This window comes from Chiloscyllium plagiosum, unplaced genomic scaffold (genome assembly GCF_037043375.1).
Source record: "Chiloscyllium plagiosum isolate Xiang-an unplaced genomic scaffold, Cpla_swu_hap1 HiC_scaffold_40, whole genome shotgun sequence".
NCBI classification, from domain to species: domain Eukaryota; kingdom Metazoa; phylum Chordata; class Chondrichthyes; order Orectolobiformes; family Hemiscylliidae; genus Chiloscyllium; species Chiloscyllium plagiosum.
In genome coordinates, this window is record NW_028270178.1 from 5,976,159 (window position 1) to 5,997,136 (window position 20,978).

General features: G+C 53.3%; 1 protein-coding gene across 1 annotated transcript in view; it reads right to left on the reverse strand.

Annotated features, from left to right (window-relative positions):
• The window catches only part of LOC122545625 (uncharacterized), a 172,440-nt gene that overhangs the window by 24,144 nt on the left and 127,318 nt on the right, over nucleotides 1-20,978 (reverse strand). Inside the window, exons 6-8 of the mRNA XM_087981620.1 lie at nucleotides 17,578-17,733; nucleotides 16,662-16,867; nucleotides 14,361-14,418 (exon numbers count right to left, since the gene is read on the reverse strand). Coding sequence (XP_087837746.1) covers nucleotides 14,361-14,418; nucleotides 16,662-16,867; nucleotides 17,578-17,733 — 420 coding nt within the window. The remainder of the gene's footprint in view (nucleotides 1-14,360; nucleotides 14,419-16,661; nucleotides 16,868-17,577; nucleotides 17,734-20,978) is intronic.

Consider the following 20,978-nt stretch of genomic DNA (forward strand, 5'->3'; position numbering starts at 1 on the left):
CTATGGGACAATTTAGCACGGCCAATCCACCCTAACCTGCACATCCCTGAACACTATGGGACAATTTAGCACAGCCAATCCACCCTAACCTACACATCCCTGAACACGATGGGACAATTTAAAACGGCGAATCCACCCTAACCTGCACATCCCTGAACACTATGGGACAATTTAGCACAGCCAATCCACCCTAACCTACACAACCCTGAACACCATGGGGCAATTTAGCACGGCCAATCCCCCCTAACCTACACATCCCTAAACACTATGGGACAATTTAGCACAACCAATCCACCCTAACCTGCACATCCCTGAACACTATGGGACAATTTAGCACAACCAATCCACCCTAACCTGCACATCCCTGAACACTATGGGACAATTTAGCATGGCCAATCCACCCTAACCTGCACATCCCTGAACACTATGGGACAATTTACTACGGCCAATCCACCCGAAACTACACATCCCTGAACACTATGGGACAATTTAGCACGGCCAGTCCACCCTAACCTACACATCCCTGAACACTATGGGACAATTTAGCACGGCCAGTCCACCCGAACCTGCACATCCCTGAACACTATGGGACAATTTAACACGGCCAGTCCACCGTAACCTGCACATCCCTGAACACTATGGGGCAATTTAGCACGGCCAATCCACGCTAAGCTGCACATCCCTGAACACTATGGGACAATTTAGCACGGCCAATCCACCCTAACCTACACATCCCTGAACACTATGGGACAATTTAGCACGGACAATCCACCCTAACCTACACATCCCTGAACACTATGGGACAATTTAGCACGGCCAATCCACCCTAACATACATATCCCTGAACACGATGGGACAATTTAGCACGGCCAATCCACACTAACCTACACATCCCTGAACACGATGGGACAATTTAGCACGGCCAATCCACCCGAAACTACACATAACTGAACACTATGGGACAATTTAGCATGGCCAATCCACCGTAACCTGCACAACCCTGAACACTATGGGGCAATTTAGCATAGCCAATCCACCCTAACCTATACATCCCTGAACACTATGGGACAATTTAGCACAGCAAATTCACCCTAACCTACACATCCCTGAACACTATGGGACAATTTAGCACGGCCAATCCACCCTAACCTACACATCCCTAAACACTATGGGACAATTTAGCACAACCAATCCACCCTAACCTGCACATCCCTGAACACTATGGGACAATTTAGCACGGCCAATCCACACTAACCTACACATCCCTGAACACTATGGGACAATTTAGCACAGCCAATCCACCCTAACCTACACATCCCTGAACACGATGGGACAATTTAAAACGGCGAATCCACCCTAACCTGCACATCCCTGAACACTATGGGACAATTTAGCACAGCCAATCCACCCTAACCTACACAACCCTGAACACTGTGGGACAATTTAGCACGGCCAGTCCACCCGAACCTGCACATCCCTGAACACTATGGGACAATTTAACACGGCCAGTCCACCCGAACCTGCACATCCCTGAACACTATGGGACAATTTATCACGGCCAGTCCACCCGAACCTGCACATCCCTGAACACTGTGGGACAATTTAGCACGGCCAATCCACACTAACCTACACATCCCTGAACACTATGGGACAATTTAGCACGGCCAATCCACCCTAACCTGCACATCCCTGAACACTGCGGGACAATTTCGCAAGGTCAATCCACACGAACCTACACATCCCTGAACACTATGGGACAATTTAGCACGGACAATCCACCCAAACCTGCACATCCCTGAACACTATGGGACAATTTAGCACGGCCAATCCACCCTAACCTACACATCCCTGAACACTATGGGGCAATTTAGCACGGCCAAAACACCCTAACCTACACATCCCTGAACACTATGGGACAATTTATCACGGCCTTTCCACCCTAACCTACACATTCCTGAACACTATGGGACAATTTAGCATGGCTAGTCCATCCTAACCTGTACATCCCTGAACACTATGGGACAATTTACTACGGCCAATCCACCCTAACCTACACATCCCTGAACACTATGGGGCAATTTAGCACGGCCAGTCCACCCTAACCTACACATCCCTGAACACTATGGGACAATTTAGCACGGCCAGTCCACCCGAACCTGCACATCCCTGAACACTATGGGACAATTTAACACGGCCAGTCCACCCGAACCTGCACATCCCTGAACACTATGGGACAATTTATCACGGCCAGTCCACCCGAACCTGCACATCCCTGAACACTATGGGACAATTTAGCACGGCCAATCCCCGCAAACCTGCACATCCCTGAACACTGTGGGACAATTTAGCACGGCCAATCCACCCGAACCTACACACCCCTGAACACTATGGGGCAATTTAGCACGGCCAATCCACCCTAACCTGCACATCCCTGAACACTATGGGGCAATTTAGCACGGCCAATCCACGCTAAGCTGCACATCCCTGAACACTATGGGACAATTTAGCACGGACAATCCACCCTAACCGACACATCCCTGGACACTATGGGACAATTTAGCATGGCCAATCCACCCTAACCTCCAAACCCCTGAACACTATGGGGCAATTTAGCACGGCCAATCCACCCTAACCTACACAACCCTGAACACTATGGGGCAATTTAGCATAGCCAATCCACCCTAACCTATACATCCCTGAACACTATGGGACAATTTAGCACAGCAAATTCACCCTAACCTACACATCCCTGAACACGATGGGACAATTTAAAACGGCGAATCCACCCTAACCTGCACATCCCTGAACACTATGGGACAATTTAGCACAGCCAATCCACCCTAACCTACACAACCCTGAACACCATGGGACAATTTAGCACAACCAATCCACCCTAACCTGCACATCCCTGAACACTATGGGACAATTTAGCACGGCCAATCCACACTAACCTACACATCCCTGAACACTATGGGACAATTTAGCATGGCCAATCCACCCTAAACTGCACATCCCTGAACACTATGGGACAATTTACTACGGCCAATCCACCCGAACCTACACATCCCTGAACACTATGGGACAATTTAGCACGGCCAGTCCACCCTAACCTACACATCCCTGAACACTATGGGACAATTTAGCACGGCCAGTCCACCCGAACCTGCACATCCCTGAACACTATGGGACAATTTAACACGGCCAGTCCACCCGAACCTGCACATCCCTGAACACTATGGGACAATTTATCACGGCCAGTCCACCCGAACCTGCACATCCCTGAACACTGTGGGACAATTTAGCACGGCCAATCCACACTAACCTACACATCCCTGAACACTATGGGACAATTTAGCACAGCCAATCCACCCTAACCTGCACATCCCTGAACATTATGGGACAATTTAGCACGGCCAATCCACCCTAACCTGCACATCCCTGAACACCGCGGGACAATTTAGCACGGTCAATCCACACGAACCTACACATCCCTGAACACTATGGGACAATTTAGCACGGCCAATCCACCCTAACCTGCACATCCCTGAACACTGTGGGACAATTTAGCACGGCCAATCCACACTAACCTACACATCCCTGAACACTATGGGACAATTTAGCACGGCCAGTCCACCCTAACCTGCACATCCCTGAACACTATGGGACAATTTGGAAGGCCAATCCACCCTAACCTGCACATCCCTGAACACGATGGGACAATTTAGCACGGCCAATCCATCCTAACCGACACAACCCTGAACACTATGGGGCAATTTAGCACGGCCAATCCACCCTAACCTGCACATCCCTGAACACTATGGGACAATTTAGCACGGACAATCCACCCAAACCTGCACATCCCTGAACACTATGGGACAATTTAGCACGGCCAATCCACCCTAACCTACACATCCCTGAACACTATGGGACAATTTAAAACGGCGAATCCACACTTACCTGCACATCCCTGAACACTATGGGACAATTTAGCACAGCAAATTCATCCTAACCTACACATCCCTGAACACTATGGGACAATTTAGCATGGCCAATCCACCCTAACATGCACATCCCTGAACACTATGGGACAATTTAGCACAGCCAATCCACCCTAACCTACACACCCCTGAACACCATGGGGCAATTTAGCACGGCCAATCCCCCCTAACCTACACATGCCTAAACACTATGGGACAATTTAGCACAACCAATCCACCCTAACCTGCACATCCCTGAACACTATGGGACAATTTAGCACGGCCAATCCACACTAACCTACACAACCCTGAACACTATGGGGCAATTTAGCACGGCCAATCCACCCTAACCTGCACATCCCTGAACACTATGGGACAATTTAGCACGGCCAGTCCACCCTAACCTGCACATCCCTAAACACGATGGGACAATTTAAAACGGCGAATCCACACTTACCTGCACATCCCTGAACACTATGGGACAATTTAGCACAGCAAATTCACCCTAACCTACACAGCCCTGAACACTATGGGACAATTTAGCACGGCCAATCCACCCTAACCTGCACATCCCTGAAAAATATGGGACAATTTAGCATGGCCAATCCACCCTAACCTACACCACCCTGAACACTATGGGGCAATTTAGCACGGCCAAAACACCCTAACCTACACATCCCTGAACACTATGGGACAATTTAGCACAGACAATCCACCCTAACCTACACATCCCTGAACACTATGGGACAATTTATCACTGCCTTTCCACCCTAACCTACAAACCCCTGAACACTATGGGGCAATTTAGCACGGTCAACCCACCCTAACCTACACATCCCTGAACACTATGGGACAATTTAGCACGGCCAATCCACACTAACCTACACATCCCTGAACACTATGGGACAATTTAGCACGGCCAATCCACCCTCACCTACACATCCCTGAACACTGTGGGACAATTTATCACGGCCTTTCCACCCTAACCTACACATCCCTGAACACTATGGAACAATTTAGCACGGCCAGTCCACCCTCACCTGCACATCCCTGAACACTATGGGACAATTTCGCACGGCCAATCCACCCTAACCTACACATCCCTGAACACTATGGGTCAATTTAGCACGGCCTTTCCACCCTTACCTACACAACCCTGAACACTATGGGGCAATTTAGCACGGCCAGTCCACCCTAACCTGCACATCCCTAAACACGATGGGACAATTTTCCACGGCCAATCCACCCGAACCGACACATCCCTGAACACTATGGGACAATTTAGCACAGCAAATCCACCCTAACCTACACATCCCTGAACACTATGGGGCAATTTAGCACGGCCAATCCACCCTAACCTGCACATCCCTGAACACTATGGGACAATTTAGCACGGCCAATCCACACTAACCTGCACATCCCTGAACAGTATGGAGCAATTTAGCACAGCCAATCCACCCTAACCTGCACATCCCTGAACACTATGGGACAATTTAGCACGGCCAATCCACCCTAACCTACACATCCCTGAACACTATGGGACAATTTAGCACGGTCAACCCACCCTAACCTACACATCCCTGAACACTATGGGACAATTTAGCACGGCCAATCCACACTAACCTACACATCCCTGAACACTATGGGACAATTTAGCACGGCCAATCCACCCTAACCTACACATCCCTGAACACTATGGGACAATTTATCACGGCCTTTCTACCCTAACCTACACATCCCTGAACACTGTGGGACAATTTAGCACGGCCAATCCACCCTAACCTACACATCCCTGAACACTATGGGACAATTTAGCACGGCCAATCCACCCTCACCTACACATTCCTGAACACTATGGGACAATTTATCACGGCCTTTCTACCCTAACCTGCACATCCCTGAACACTATGGGACAATTTAGCACGGCCAATCCACCCTAACCTACACATCCCTGAACACTATGGGACAATTTAGCACGGCCAATCCACCCTAACCTGCACATCCCTGAACACTATGGGACAATTTAGCACGGCCAATCCACCCTAACCTACACATCCCTGAACACTATGGGACAATTTAGCACGGCCAATCCACCCTAACCTGCACATCCCTGAGCACTATGGGGCAATTTAGCACGCCAATCCACCCTAACCTCCACATCCCTGAACACTATGGGACAACTTAGCTCGGCCTTTCCACCCTAACCTACACCACCCTGAACACTATGGGGCAATTTAGCACGGCCAATCCACCCTAACCTCCACCACCCAGAACACTATGGGGCAATTTAGCACGGCCAATCCACCCTAACCTACACATCCCTGAACACTATGGGACAATTTAGCACGGCCAATCCACCCTAACCTATACCACCCTGAACACTATGGGGCAATTTAGCACGGCCAATCCACCCTTACCTACACAACCCTGAACACTATGGGGCAATTTAGCACGGCCAATCCACCCTAACCTACACATCCCTGAACACTATGGGACAATTTAGCACGGCCAATCCACCCTAACCTACACAACCCTGAACACTATGGGGCAATTTAGCACGGCCAATCCACCCTAACCTCCACCACCCAGAACACTATGGGGCAATTTAGCACGGCCAATCCACCCGAACCGACACATCCCTGAACACTATGGGACAATTTAGCACGGCCAATCCACCCTAACCTATACCACCCTGAACACTATGGGGCAATTTAGCACGGCCAATCCACCCGAACCTACACATCCCTGAACACTATGGGACAATTTAGCACGGCCAATCCACCCTAACCTACACAACCCTGAACACTATGGGGCAATTTAGCACGGCCAATCCACCCTAACCTCCACCACCCAGAACACTATGGGGCAATTTAGCACGGCCAATCCACCCTAACCTACACATCCCTGAACACTATGGGACAATTTAGCACGGCCAATCCACCCTAACCTACACATCCCTGAACACTATGGGACAATTTAGCACGGCCAATCCACCCTAACCTACACCACCCTGAACAATATGGGACAATTTAGCACGGCCAATCCACCCTAACCTTCACCAACCTGAACACTGTGGAGCAATTTAGCACGGCCAAAACACCCTAACCTACACATCCCTGAACACTATGGGACAATTTAAAACGGCGAATCCACTCTTACCTGCACATCCCTGAACACTATGGGACAATTTCGCACAGCAAATCCACCCTAACCTACACATCCCTGAACACTATGGGACAATTTAGCACGGCCAATCCACCCTAACCTGCACATCCCTGAACACTATGGGACAATTTAGCACGGCCAGTCCACCATAACCTGCACATCCCTAAACACGATGGGACAATTTTCCACGGCCAATCCACCCGAACCTACACATCCCTGAACACTATGGGACAAATTAAAACGGCGAATCCACACTTACCTGCACATCCCTGAACACTATGGGGCAATTTAGCACGGACAATCCACCCTAATCTGCACATCCCTGAACACTATGCGACAATTTAGCACGGCCAATCCACCCTAACCTACACAACCCTGAACACTATGGGGCAATTTAGCACGGCCAATCCCCCCCTAACCTGCACATCCCTGAACACTGTGGGACAATTTACCACGGCCAATCCACACCAACCTACACATCCCTGAACACAATGGGACAATTTAGCACGGCCAGTCCACCCTAACCTGCACATCCCTAAACACGATGGGGCAATTTAGCACGGCCAATCCCCCCTAACCTGCACATCCCTGAACACTGTGGGACAATTTAGCACGGCCAATCCACACTAACCTACACATCCCTGAACACTATGGAACAATTTAGCACGGCCAGTCCACCCTAACCTGCACATCCCTAAACACGATGGGACAATTTACCACGGCCAATACACCCTAACCTACACATCCCTGACCACGATGGGACAATTTAAAACGGCGAATCCACACTTACCTACACATCCCTGAACACTATGGGACAATTTAGCACGGCCAACCCACCCTAAACTACACATCCCTGAACACTATGGGACAATTTAGCACGGCCAATCCACCCTAACCTGCACATCCCTGAACACTATGGGACAATTTAGCACGGCCAATCCACCCTAACCTACACATCCCTGAACACTATGGGTCAATTTAGCACGGCCTTTCCACCCTTACCTACACACCCCTGGACACTATGGGGCAATTTAGCACGGCCAATCCACCCTAACCTACACAACCCTGAACACTATGGGGCAATTTAGCACGGCCAATCCACCCTAACCTGCACATCCCTGAACACTGTGGGACAATTTAGCACGGCCAATCCACCCTAACCTATACATCCCTGAACACTGTGGGACAATTTAGCACGGCCAATCCACCCTAACCTATACATCCCTGAACACTGTGTGACAATTTAGCACGGCCAATCCACCCGAACCTACACATCCCTGAACACAATGGGACAAATTAAAACGGCGAATCCACCCTAACCTGCACATCCCTGAAAAATATGGGACAATTTAGCATGGCCAATCCACCCTAACCTACACCACCCTGAACACTATGGGGCAATTTAGCACGGCCAAAACACCCTAACCTACACATCCCTGAACACTATGGGACAATTTATCACTGCCTTTCCACCCTAACCTACAAACCCCTGAACTCTATGGGGCAATTTAGCACGGTCAACCCACCCTAACCTGCACATCCCTGAACACTATGGGACAATTTAGCACGGCCAATCCACACTAACCTACACATCCCTGAACACTATGGGACAATTTAGCACGGCCAATCCACCCTAACCTACACATCCCTGAACACTGTGGGACAATTTATCACGGCCTTTCCACCCTAAACTACACATCCCTGAACACTGTGGGACAATTTAGCACGGCCAATCCACACTAACCTACAAACCCCTGAACTCTATGGGGCAATTTAGCACAGCCAATCCACCCTAACCTGCACATCCCTGAACACTATGGGACAATTTAGCACGGCCAATCCACCCTAACCTACACATCCCTGAACACTGTGGGACAATTTAGCACGGCCAATCCCCCCTAACCTACACATCCCTGAACACTATGGGACAATTTAGCACGGCCAATCCACCCTAACCTACACATCCCTAAACACTATGGGACAATTTAGCACAACCAATCCACCCTAACCTGCACATCCCTGAACACTATGGGACAATTTAGCACGGCCAATCCACACTAACCTACACAACCCTGAACACTATGGGGCAATTTAGCACGCCAATCCACCCTAACCTCCACATCCCTGAACACTATGGGACAATTTAGCTCGGCCTTTCCACCCTAACCTACACCACCCTGAACACTATGGGGCAATTTAGCACGGCCAATCCACCCTAACCTACACAACCCTGAACACTATGGGGCAATTTAGCACGGCCAATCCACCCTAACCTACACATCCCTGAACACTGTGGGACAATTTATCACGGCCTTTCCACCCTAACCTACACATCCCTGAACACTGTGGGACAATTTAGCACGGCCAATCCACACTAACCTACAAACCCCTGAACTCTATGGGGCAATTTAGCACGGCCAATCCACCCTAACCTGCACATCCCTGAACACTGTGGGACAATTTAGCACGGCCAATCCACACTAACCTACACACCCCTGAACACTATGGGACAATTTAGCACAGCCAATCCACCCTAACCTGCACATCCCTGAACACTATGGGACAATTTAGCACGGCCAGTCCACCCTCACCTGCACATCCCTGAACACTGTGGGACAATTTAGCACGGCAAATCCACCCTAACCTACACATCCCTGAACACTATGGGACAATTTAGCACGGCCAATCCACCCTAACCTACACATCCCTGAACACTATGGGACAATTTAGCACGGCCAATCCACCCTAACCTACACATCCCTGAACACTATGGGACAATTTAGCACGGCCAATCCACCCTAACCTACACATCCCTGAACACTGTGGGACAATTTAGCACGGCCAATCCACCCTAACCTACACATCCCTGAACACTATGGGACAATTTAGCACGGCCAATCCCCCCTAACCTGCACATCCCTGAACACTATGGGGCAATTTAGCACGGCCAATCCACACTAACCTGCACATCCCTGAACACTATGGGACAATTTAGCACAGCAAATCCACCCTAACCTGCACATCCCTGAACACTATGGGACAATTTAGCACGGCCAATCCACCCTAACCTACACATCCCTGAACACTATGGGACAATTTAGCACGGCCAATCCACCCTAACCTACACATCCCTGAACACTATGGGACAATTTATCACGGCCTTTCTACCCTAACCTACACATCCCTGAACACTGTGGGACAATTTAGCACGGCCAATCCACACTAACCTACAAACCCCTGAACTCTATGGGGCAATTTAGCACGGCCAATACACCCTAACCTACACAACCCTGAACACTATGGGGCAATTTAGCACGGCCAATCCACCCTAACCTGCACATCCCTGAACACTATGGGACAATTTAGCACGGCCAATCCACACTAACCTGCACATCCCTGAACACTATGGAGCAATTTAGCACGGCCAATCCACCCTAACCTGCACATCCCTGAACACTATGGGGCAATTTAGCACGGCCAATCCACACTAACCTGCACATCCCTGAACACTATGGGACAATTTAGCACAGCAAATCCACCCTAACCTGCACATCCCTGAACACTATGGGACAATTTAGCACGGCCAATCCACCCTAACCTACACATCCCTGAACACTATGGGACAATTTAGCACGGCCAATCCACCCTAACCTGCACATCCCTGAGCACTATGGGGCAATTTAGCACGCCAATCCACCCTAACCTCCACATCCCTGAACACTATGGGACAATTTAGCTCGGCCTTTCCACCCTAACCTACACCACCCTGAACACTATGGGGCAATTTAGCACGGCCAATCCACCCTAACCTACACAACCCTGAACACTATGGGGCAATTTAGCACGGCCAATCCACCCTAACCTCCACCACCCAGAACACTATGGGGCAATTTAGCACGGCCAATCCACCCTAACCTGCACATCCCTGAACACTATGGGACAATTTAGCACGGCCAATCCACCCTAACCTACACATCCCTGAACACTATGGGACAATTTAGCACGGCCAATCCACCCTAACCTATACCACCCTGAACACTATGGGGCAATTTAGCACGGCCAATCCACCCTAACCTGCACATCCCTGAGCACTATGGGGCAATTTAGCACGGCCAATCCACCCTAACCTACACAACCCTGAACACTATGGGGCAATTTAGCACGCCAATCCACCCTAACCTACACAACCCTGAACACTATGGGGCAATTTAGCACGGCCAATCCACCCTAACCTACACATCCCTGAACACTATGGGGCAATTTAGCACGGCCAATCCACCCTAACCTACACATCCCTGAACACTATGGGACAATTTAGCACAGCAAATCCACCCTAACCTGCACATCCCTGAACACTATGGGACAATTTAGCACGGCCAATCCACCCTAACCTACACATCCCTGAACACTATGGGACAATTTAGCACGGCCAATCCACCCTAACCTACACATCCCTGAACACTATGGGACAATTTATCACGGCCTTTCTACCCTAACCTACACATCCCTGAACACTCTGGGACAATTTAGCACGGCCAATCCACCCTAACCTACACATCCCTGAACACTATGGGGCAATTTAGCACGGCCAATACACCCTAACCTACACAACCCTGAACACTATGGGGCAATTTAGCACGGCCAATCCACCCTAACCTGCACATCCCTGAACACTATGGGACAATTTAGCACGGCCAATCCACACTAACCTGCACATCCCTGAACACTATGGAGCAATTTAGCACGGCCAATCCACCCTAACCTGCACATCCCTGAACACTATGGGACAATTTAGCACGGCCAATCCACCCTAACCTACACATCCCTGAACACTATGGGACAATTTAGCACGGCCAATCCACCCTAACCTACACATCCCTGAACACTATGGGACAATTTAGCACGGCCAATCCACCCTAACCTGCACATCCCTGAACACTATGGGGCAATTTAGCACAGCAAATCCACCCTAACCTGCACATCCCTGAACACTATGGGACAATTTAGCACGGCCAATCCACCCTAACCTACACATCCCTGAACACTATGGGACAATTTAGCACGGCCAATCCACCCTAACCTGCACATCCCTGAACACTATGGGACAATTTAGCACGGCCAATCCACCCTAACCTCCACATCCCTGAACACTATGGGACAATTTAGCTCGGCCTTTCCACCCTAACCTGCACATCCCTGAACACTATGGGGCAATTTAGCACAGCAAATCCACCCTAACCTACACATCCCTGAACACTGTGGGACAATTTAGCACGGCCAATCCACCCTAACCTGCACATTCCTCAACACTATGGGGCAATTTAGCACGGCCAATCCACCCTAACCTGCACATTCCTGAAAACTATGGGGCAATTTAGCACGGCCAATCCACCCTAACCTACACATCCCTGAACACTGTGGGACAATTTAGCACGGCCAAACCACCCTAACCTACACATCCCTGAACACTATGGGACAATTTAGCACAGCCAATCCACCCTAACCTGCACATTCCTGAACACTATGGGGCAATTTAGCACGGCCAATCCACCCTAACCTGCACATTCCTGAACACTGTGGGACAATTTAGCACAGCCAATCCACCCTAACCTGCACATTCCTGAACACTATGGGGCAATTTAGCACGGCCAATCCACCCTAACCTATACCACCCTGAACACTATGGGGCAATTTAGCACGGCCAATCCACCCTAACCTGCACATCCCTGAGCACTATGGGGCAATTTAGCACGGCCAATCCACCCTAACCTATACCACCCTGAACACTATGGGGCAATTTAGCACGGCCAATCCACCCTAACCTACACAACCCTGAACACTATGGAGCAATTTAGCACGGCCAATCCACCCTAACCTGCACATCCCTGAACACTATGGGGCAATTTAGCACGGCCAATCCACCCTAACCTACACATCCCTGAACACTGTGGGACAATTTAGCACGGCCAATCCACCCTAACCTGCACATCCCTGAACACTATGGGACAATTTAGCACGGCCAATCCACCCTAACCTACACATCCCTGAACACTGTGGGACAATTTAGCACGGCCAATCCACCCTAACCTGCACATCCCTGAACACTATGGGGCAATTTAGCACGGCCAATCCACCCTAACCTACACATCCCTGAGCACTATGGGACAATTTAGCACGGCCAATCCACCCTAACCTGCACTTTCCTGAACACTATGGGGCAATTTAGCACGGCCAATCCACCCTAACCTACACATCCCTGAACACTATGGGGCAATTTAGCACGGCCAATCCGCCCTAACCTGCACATCTTTGGACTGTGGGAGGAAAACCACGCAGACCCGGGGAAAATGTGCAAACTCCACACAATCGCCCCCGAGCCTGGGATCGAACTTGGGTCCCTGGAGCTGTGAGGCAGCAGCGCTAACCACTGAGCCCCTGTGCCACTCTCATTGAGTGTCTTCGAGACAGAGATGGAGAGGTTCTTGATTGGGAAAGGGGTCAAGGGTTACAGGGAGAAGGCAGGAGAATGGGGTTGAGTAAAACTTCAGTCGTGACCAAATGGTGATGCAATCTCGATGGGCTGAACAGCCTCATTCCGTACCTGTATCTTCATATCTTGCTATCCTACGAGGCCCCACACAATTACACATGCCTCCATGAGATCTCCCTCCACCTCCTGAAACGAGGCCTGCTCCTCCAACCTCCCATTTCCTCCACGTCTCGGCCTCCCACCCTCCCAATCCCGGCCGGGACCATCCCAACCTCCCCGTCACCGCGGTGACCAGACCCCTCCACCGGGTGACACCCAGAGAGGCTCGATTCCCAGCGTTTAGCTCCCTGTCCTTCCGAACCCCCACACCGGCACCCCCACCCCCACCTTCCCAACACATTCGGGAACAACTCCCCCACACCAGAGAGGGGGGAGGGGCTGGTGAAAGGGATAACTCCCAGCATCCTCTTGTGGTCTGCTCCGGGCACCGCCAGAGAGCGACACTCCCAGAGTTCCCCTCTCAGCGATCAGCCATCTCGCTCGCTCCACCTCTGCAGGGCCGCACAAACAAGTCGTCTCTAGGGACTGAATTCCCCTGGCGACTGCCCCGTCCACTGATGTCCCCCCTCACGAACAAACGGTTCTCCGAGTGTGTCACCAGGGTGAGGAAGGGTACCCCTCCTGTCACAAATATTGTTCAGCTCGCTCTGCTGCCTGTTCATACTCACATGTGGTTAGGGTGTGGAAGATTGGAGTGAAAGCCCAGTAAAGGAGGATAAAGTACATCTGGAACAGCGAGAAACGGAGAGGGGGGCGGGGTAAGACACCGAGACAACATGCATTCAGATTTCTACTGACCCACCGACAGTGCGGCACTCCCTCAGCACTGACCCTCTGACAGTGCGGCTCTCCCTCAGCACTGACCCTCCGACAGTGCGGCACTCCCTCAGCACTGACCCTCCGACAGTGCGGCACTCCCTCAGTACTGACCCTCCGACAGTGCGGCCCTCCCTCAGCACTGACCCTCCGACAGTGCGGCCCTCCCACAGCACTGACCCTCCGACAGTGCGGCACCCCCTCAGCACTGACCCTCCGACAGTGCGGCACCCCCTCAGCACTGACCCTCCGACAGTGCGGCCCTCCCTCAGCACTGACCCTCCGACAGTGCGGCCCTCCCTCAGCACTGACCCTCTGACAGCGCGGCCCTCCCTCAGCACTGACCCTCCGACAGTGCGGCCCTCCCTCAGCACTGACACTCCGACAGTGCGGCCCTCCCTCAGCACGGACCCTCCGACACTGCGGCCTTCCCTCAGCACTGACCCTCCGACAGTGCGGCGCTCCCTCAGCACGGACCCTCCGACACTGCGGCCTTCCCTCAGCACTGACCCTCCGACACTGCGGCCTTCCCTCAGCACTGACCCTCCGACAGTGCGGCCCTCCCTCATAACAGACCCTCCGACAGTGCGGCGCTCCCTCATAACAGACCCTCCGACTGTGCGGCCCTCCCTCAGCACTGACCCTCCGACTGTGCGGCCCTCCCTCAGCACTGACCCTCCGACAGTGCGGCGCTCCCTCAGCACTGACCCTCCGACAGTGCGGCCCTCCCTCAGCACTGACCCTCCGGCAGTGCGGCCCACCCTCAGCACTGACCCTCCGGCAGTGCGGCCCTCCCTCAGCACTGACCCTCCGACAGTGCGGCCCTCCCTCAGCACTGACACTCCGACAGTGCGGCCCTCCCTCAGCACTGACCATCTGACAGTGCGGCCCACCCTCAGCACTGACCCTCCGGCAGTGCGGCCCTCCCTCAGCACTGACCCTCCGACAGTGCGGCCCTCCCTCAGCACTGACCCTCCGGCAGTGCGGCCCACCCTCAGCACTGACCCTCCGGCAGTGCGGCCCACCCTCAGCACTGACCCTCCGGCAGTGCGGCCCACCCTCAGCACTGACCCTCCGGCAGTGCGGCCCACCCTCAGCACTGACCCTCCGGCAGTGCGGCCCTCCCTCAGCACTGACCCTCCGACAGTGCGGCCCTCCCTCAGCACTGACACTCCGACAGTGCGGCCCTCCCTCAGCACTGACCATCTGACAGTGCGGCCCACCCTCAGCACTGACCCTCCGGCAGTGCGGCCCTCCCTCAGCACTGACACTCCGACAGTGCGGCCCTCCCTCAGCACTGACCCTCCCACAGCGCGGCCCTCCCTCAGCACTGACCCTCTGATAGTGCGCCCCTCCCTCAGCAGTGACCCTCCGACCGTGCGGCACTCCCTCAGCACTGACCCTCCGACCGTGCGGCACTCCCTCAGCACTGACCCTCCGACCGTGCGGCCCTCCCTCAGCACTGACCCTCCGACCGTGCGGCCCTCCCTCAGCACTGACCCTCCGACAGTGCGGTCCTCCCTCAGCACTGACCCTCCGACTGTGCGGCCCTCCCTCAGCACTGACCCTCCGACTGTGCGGCCCTCCCTCAGCACTGGCCCTCCGACTGTGCGGCCCTCCCTCAGCACTGGCCCTCCGACTGTGCGGCCCTCCCTCAGCACTGACCCTCCGACTGTGCGGCCCTCCCTCAGCACTGACCCTCCGACAGTGCGGCCCTCCCTCAGCACTGACCCTCCGACAGTGCGGCACTCCCTCAGCACTGACCCTCTGACAGTGCGGCCCTCCCTCAGCACTGACCCTCCGACTGTGCGGCCCTCCCTCAGCACTGACCCTCCGACAGTGCGGCCCTCCCTCAGCACTGACCCTCCGACAGTGCGGTGCTCCCTCAGCACTGACCCTCCGGCAGTGCGGCCCTCCCTCAGCACTGACCCTCCGACAGTGCGGCCCTCCCTCAGCACTGACACTCCGACAGTGCGGCCCTCCCTCAGCACTGACCCTCTGACAGTGCGGCCCTCCCTCAGCACTGACCCTCCGACAGTGCGGCCCTCCCTCAGCACTGACCCTCCGACCGTGCGGCCCTCCCTCAGCACTGACCCTCCGACCGTGCGGCCCTCCCTCAGCACTGACCCTCCGACAGCGCGGGGGACACCTACCAGTCCTGATGTGGCTTGGATCTGTTCCTCAACCTTTGGAATTTGCCACCAGATCACTCCGGGGACAATGGCCATACTGAGAGTCTGGACCAGGTTCAGCCAGGACAGGATCACCTCCTGCTGTTGCTTGAAGTTCCGTAACGTCAGGGTGCGGTACTGAATCCAATATGAGGACGGCCATTTCCTTTCTGGTTTCTCTTCCAAATCTATGGAATACCAGGAAACCAAAATACTCACCACAGCTTCCTCATACCCAGTGTCAGCACCCAGCGCTCCCAGGGACAGGGACAGCACGGGGGGGTTACATGCAGTGTAGAGCTCCCTCTACATCCCCCTGACAGTGTGTCCCCCCTCCCACTTTATACCCAGTGTCAGCACCCAGCGCTCCCAGGGACAGGGACAGCACGGGGGGGTTAGATACAGTGTAGAGCTCCCTCTACATCCCCCTGACAGTGTGTCCCCCCCTCCCACTTTATACCCAGTGTCAGCACCCAGCGCTCCCAGGGACAGGGACAGCGGGGGGGTTAGATACAGTGTAGAGCTCCCTCTACATCCCCCTGACAGTGTGTCCCCCCCTCCCACTTTATACCCAGTGTCAGCACCCAGCACTCCCAGGGACAGGGACAGCACGGGGTTAGATACAGTGTAGAGCTCTCTCTACATCCCCCTGACAGTGTGTCCCCCCTCCCACTTTATACCCAGTGTCAGCACCCAGCGCTCCCAGGGACAGGGACAGCGGGGGGGTTAGATACAGTGTAGAGCTCCCTCTACATCCCCCTGACAGTGTGTGTCCCCCTCCCACTTTATACCCAGTGTCAGCACCCAGCGCTCCCAGGGACAGGGACAGCACGGGGTTAGATACAGTGTAGAGCTCCCTCTACATCCCCCTGACAGTGTGTCCTTCTGTATCTCATACCTTCCTTGTGGGCGAATTTCGAGACCCTGTACTCGTTCATCGAGAGTCCGTTCGGGAGTTTCGCATCTGAATCTTCCATGAAGCTGGGATCCAGTGGAGATTCCAGGCTGGACTTTCTGGGAATGAGAATGGAACAGGTCAGAAATGGGATCATTGCTGCAAACAGTTTCAGACCCACAGGTGAACCCCTCTCCCATCAGCACTGAGACTCTGTCTGGGTGAACAACTGAGCTGATTTACTTCATGTGAGGAACAGACTGTCGCCAGGCATTCACCATTGACCAGAAACCCACCTGGCCTCTCCACATAAACCCAGCGGCTACAAGAGCAGGGTCAGGGGCTGGGAATCCTGCAGCGAGTAACTCCCCTCCTGACTCTCCCCCCGAAGCCTGTCCCACCATCTACAAGGCACGGGTCAGGAGGGTGAGGGAATACTCCCCCCTTGCCCCTGGATGGGGGCAGCTCCAACCACACTCGAGAAGCTCGACCCCATCCAGGGACAAAGCAGCCCACCCCCCCCCCCACAAACACCCCCTCCCTCCCTCCCTCCCCACCGACGCTCAGTAGCAGCAGGGTGGGCCATCTACAAGGGGCACTTCAGAAACTCACCAAAGACCCTCAGGCAGCACCTTCCCCCAAACCCACGGCCCCCACTCCCACCCAGAAGGACAACGGGGGGGCAGCAAATTGGTGGGTGCTAAATATTTAGTATAGCCTTGGATGTTACCTGGTCTGGGGCAGGGGGGATTTACCAGGATGTTACCTGGTCTGGGACAGGGGAGATTTACCAGGATGTTACCTGGTCTGGGACAGGGGGGATTTACCAGGATGTTACCTGGTCTGGGACAGGGGGGATTTACCAGGATGTTACCTGGTCTGGGACAGGGGAGATTTACCAGGATGTTACCTGGTCTGGGACAGGGGGGATTTACCAGGATGTTACCTGGTCTGGGACAGGGGAGATTTACCAGGATGTTACCTGGTCTGTGACAGGGGAGATTTACCAGGATGTTACCTGGTCTGGGACAGGGGAGATTTACCAGGATGTTACCTGGTCTGGGACAGGGGAGATTTACCAGGATGTTACCTGGTCTGTGACAGGGGAGATTTACCAGGATGTTACCTGGTCTGTGACAGGGGAGATTTACCAGGATGTTACCTGGTCTGGGACAGGGGAGATTTACCAGGATGTTACCTGGTCTGGGACAGGGGAGATTTACCAGGATGTTACCTGGTCTGGGACGGGGGGATTTACCAGGATGTTGCCTGGTCTGGGACAGGGGAGATTTACCAGGATGTTACCTGGTCTGGGACGGGGGGATTTACCAGGATGTTGCCTGGTCTGGGACAGGGGAGATTTACCAGGATGTTACCTGGTCTGGGACAGGGGAGATTTACCAGGATGTTACCTGGTCTGGGACGGGGGGATTTACCAGGATGTTACCTGGTCTGGGACAGGGGAGATTTACCAGGATGTTACCTGGTCTGGGGCAGGGGAGATTTACCAGGATGTTACCTGGTCTGGGACGGGGGGATTTACCAGGATGTTACCTGGTCTGGGGCAGGGGAGATTTACCAGGATGTTACCTGGTCTGGGACGGGGGGATTTACCAGGATGTTACCTGGTCTGGGACGGGGGGATTTACCAGGATGTTACCTGGTCTGGGGCAGGGGAGATTTACCAGAATGTTACCTGGTCTGGGACAGGGGAGATTTGCCAGGATGTTACCTGGTCTGGGTCAGGGGAGATTTACCAGGATGTTACCTGGTCTGGGACAGGGGAGATTTACCAGGATGTTACCTGGTCTGGGGCAGGGGAGATTTACCAGGATGTTACCTGGTCTGGGACAGGGGAGATTTACCAGGATGCTACCTGGTCTGGGACAGGGGAGATTTACCAGGATGTTACCTGGTCTGGGACAGGGGAGATTTACCAGGATGTTACCTGGTCTGGGACAGGGGGGATTTACCAGGATGTTACCTGGTCTGGGACAGGGGAGATTTACCAGGATGTTACCTGGTCTGGGGCAGGGGAGATTTACCAGGATGTTACCTGGTCTGGGACAGGGGGGATTTACCAGGATGTTACCTGGTCTGGGACAGGGGAGATTTACCAGGATGTTACCTGGTCTGGGACAGGGGGGATTTACCAGGATGTTACCTGGTCTGGGACAGGGGAGATTTACCAGGATGTTACCTGGTCTGGGGCAGGGGAGATTTACCAGGATGTTACCTGGTCTGGAGCAGGGGAGATTTACCAGGATGTTACCTGGTCTGGGACAGGGGAGATTTACCAGGATGTTACCTGGTCTGGGACAGGGGAGATTTACCAGGATGTTACCTGGTCTGGGACAGGGGAGATTTACCAGGATGTTACCTGGTCTGGGACAGGGGAGATTTACCAGGATGTTACCTGGTCTGGGGCAGGGGAGATTTACCAGGATGTTACCTGGACTGGGACTGGGGAGATTTACCAGGATGTTACCTGGTCTGGGACAGGGGGGATTTACCAGTATGTTACCTGGTCTGTGACAGGGGGGATTTACCAGGATGCTACCTGGTCTGGGACAGGGGAGATTTACCAGGATGTTACCTGGTCTGGGACAGGGGAGATTTACCAGAATGTTACCTGGTCTGGAGCAGGGGAGATTTACCAGGATGTTACCTGGTCTGGGACAGGGGGGATTTACCAGGATGTTACCTGGTCTGGGACAGGGGAGATTTACCAGGATGTTACCTGGTCTGGGACAGGGGAGATTTACCAGGATGTTACCTGGTCTGGGACAGGGGAGATTTACCAGGATGTTACCTGGTCTGGGACAGGGGAGATTTACCAGGATGTTACCTGGTCTGGGACAGGGGAGATTTACCAGGATGTTACCTGGTCTGGGACAGGGGAGATTTACCAGGATGTTACCTGGTCTGGGACAGGGGGGATTTACCAGGATGTTACCTGGTCTGGGGCAGGGGAGATTTTCCAGGATGTTACCTGGTCTGGGACAGGGGAGATTTACCAGGATGTTACCTGGTCTGGGACAGGGGAGATTTACCAGGATGTTACCTGGCCTGCAGAGTGTGAGTGATGAAGAGAGATTGGTCAGACTGGGCTGTCTTCCTTACAGCACAGAGGAGATGGAGAGGTGAACATGATCGAGATGGATAAAATGATGAGGGACAGAGACAGAGGGACAGGAAGTTACCTTCCCCCTTCATCAACGACAACGGCGGGGAGTGGGGGTGGTTATTAACGAAAGGGAAAGAGGTAAATAAAGGGAGGTTTGTTCGGATTGTGAGGAGAAAGGTTTTCCCCAAGACGCTGATGGGAATCTGGACCTCGGTGCCCGAAAGGGTGGGAGAGAGAGAGATATCTCCTCATCATATTGAAGGAGGGGCTAGGTGGG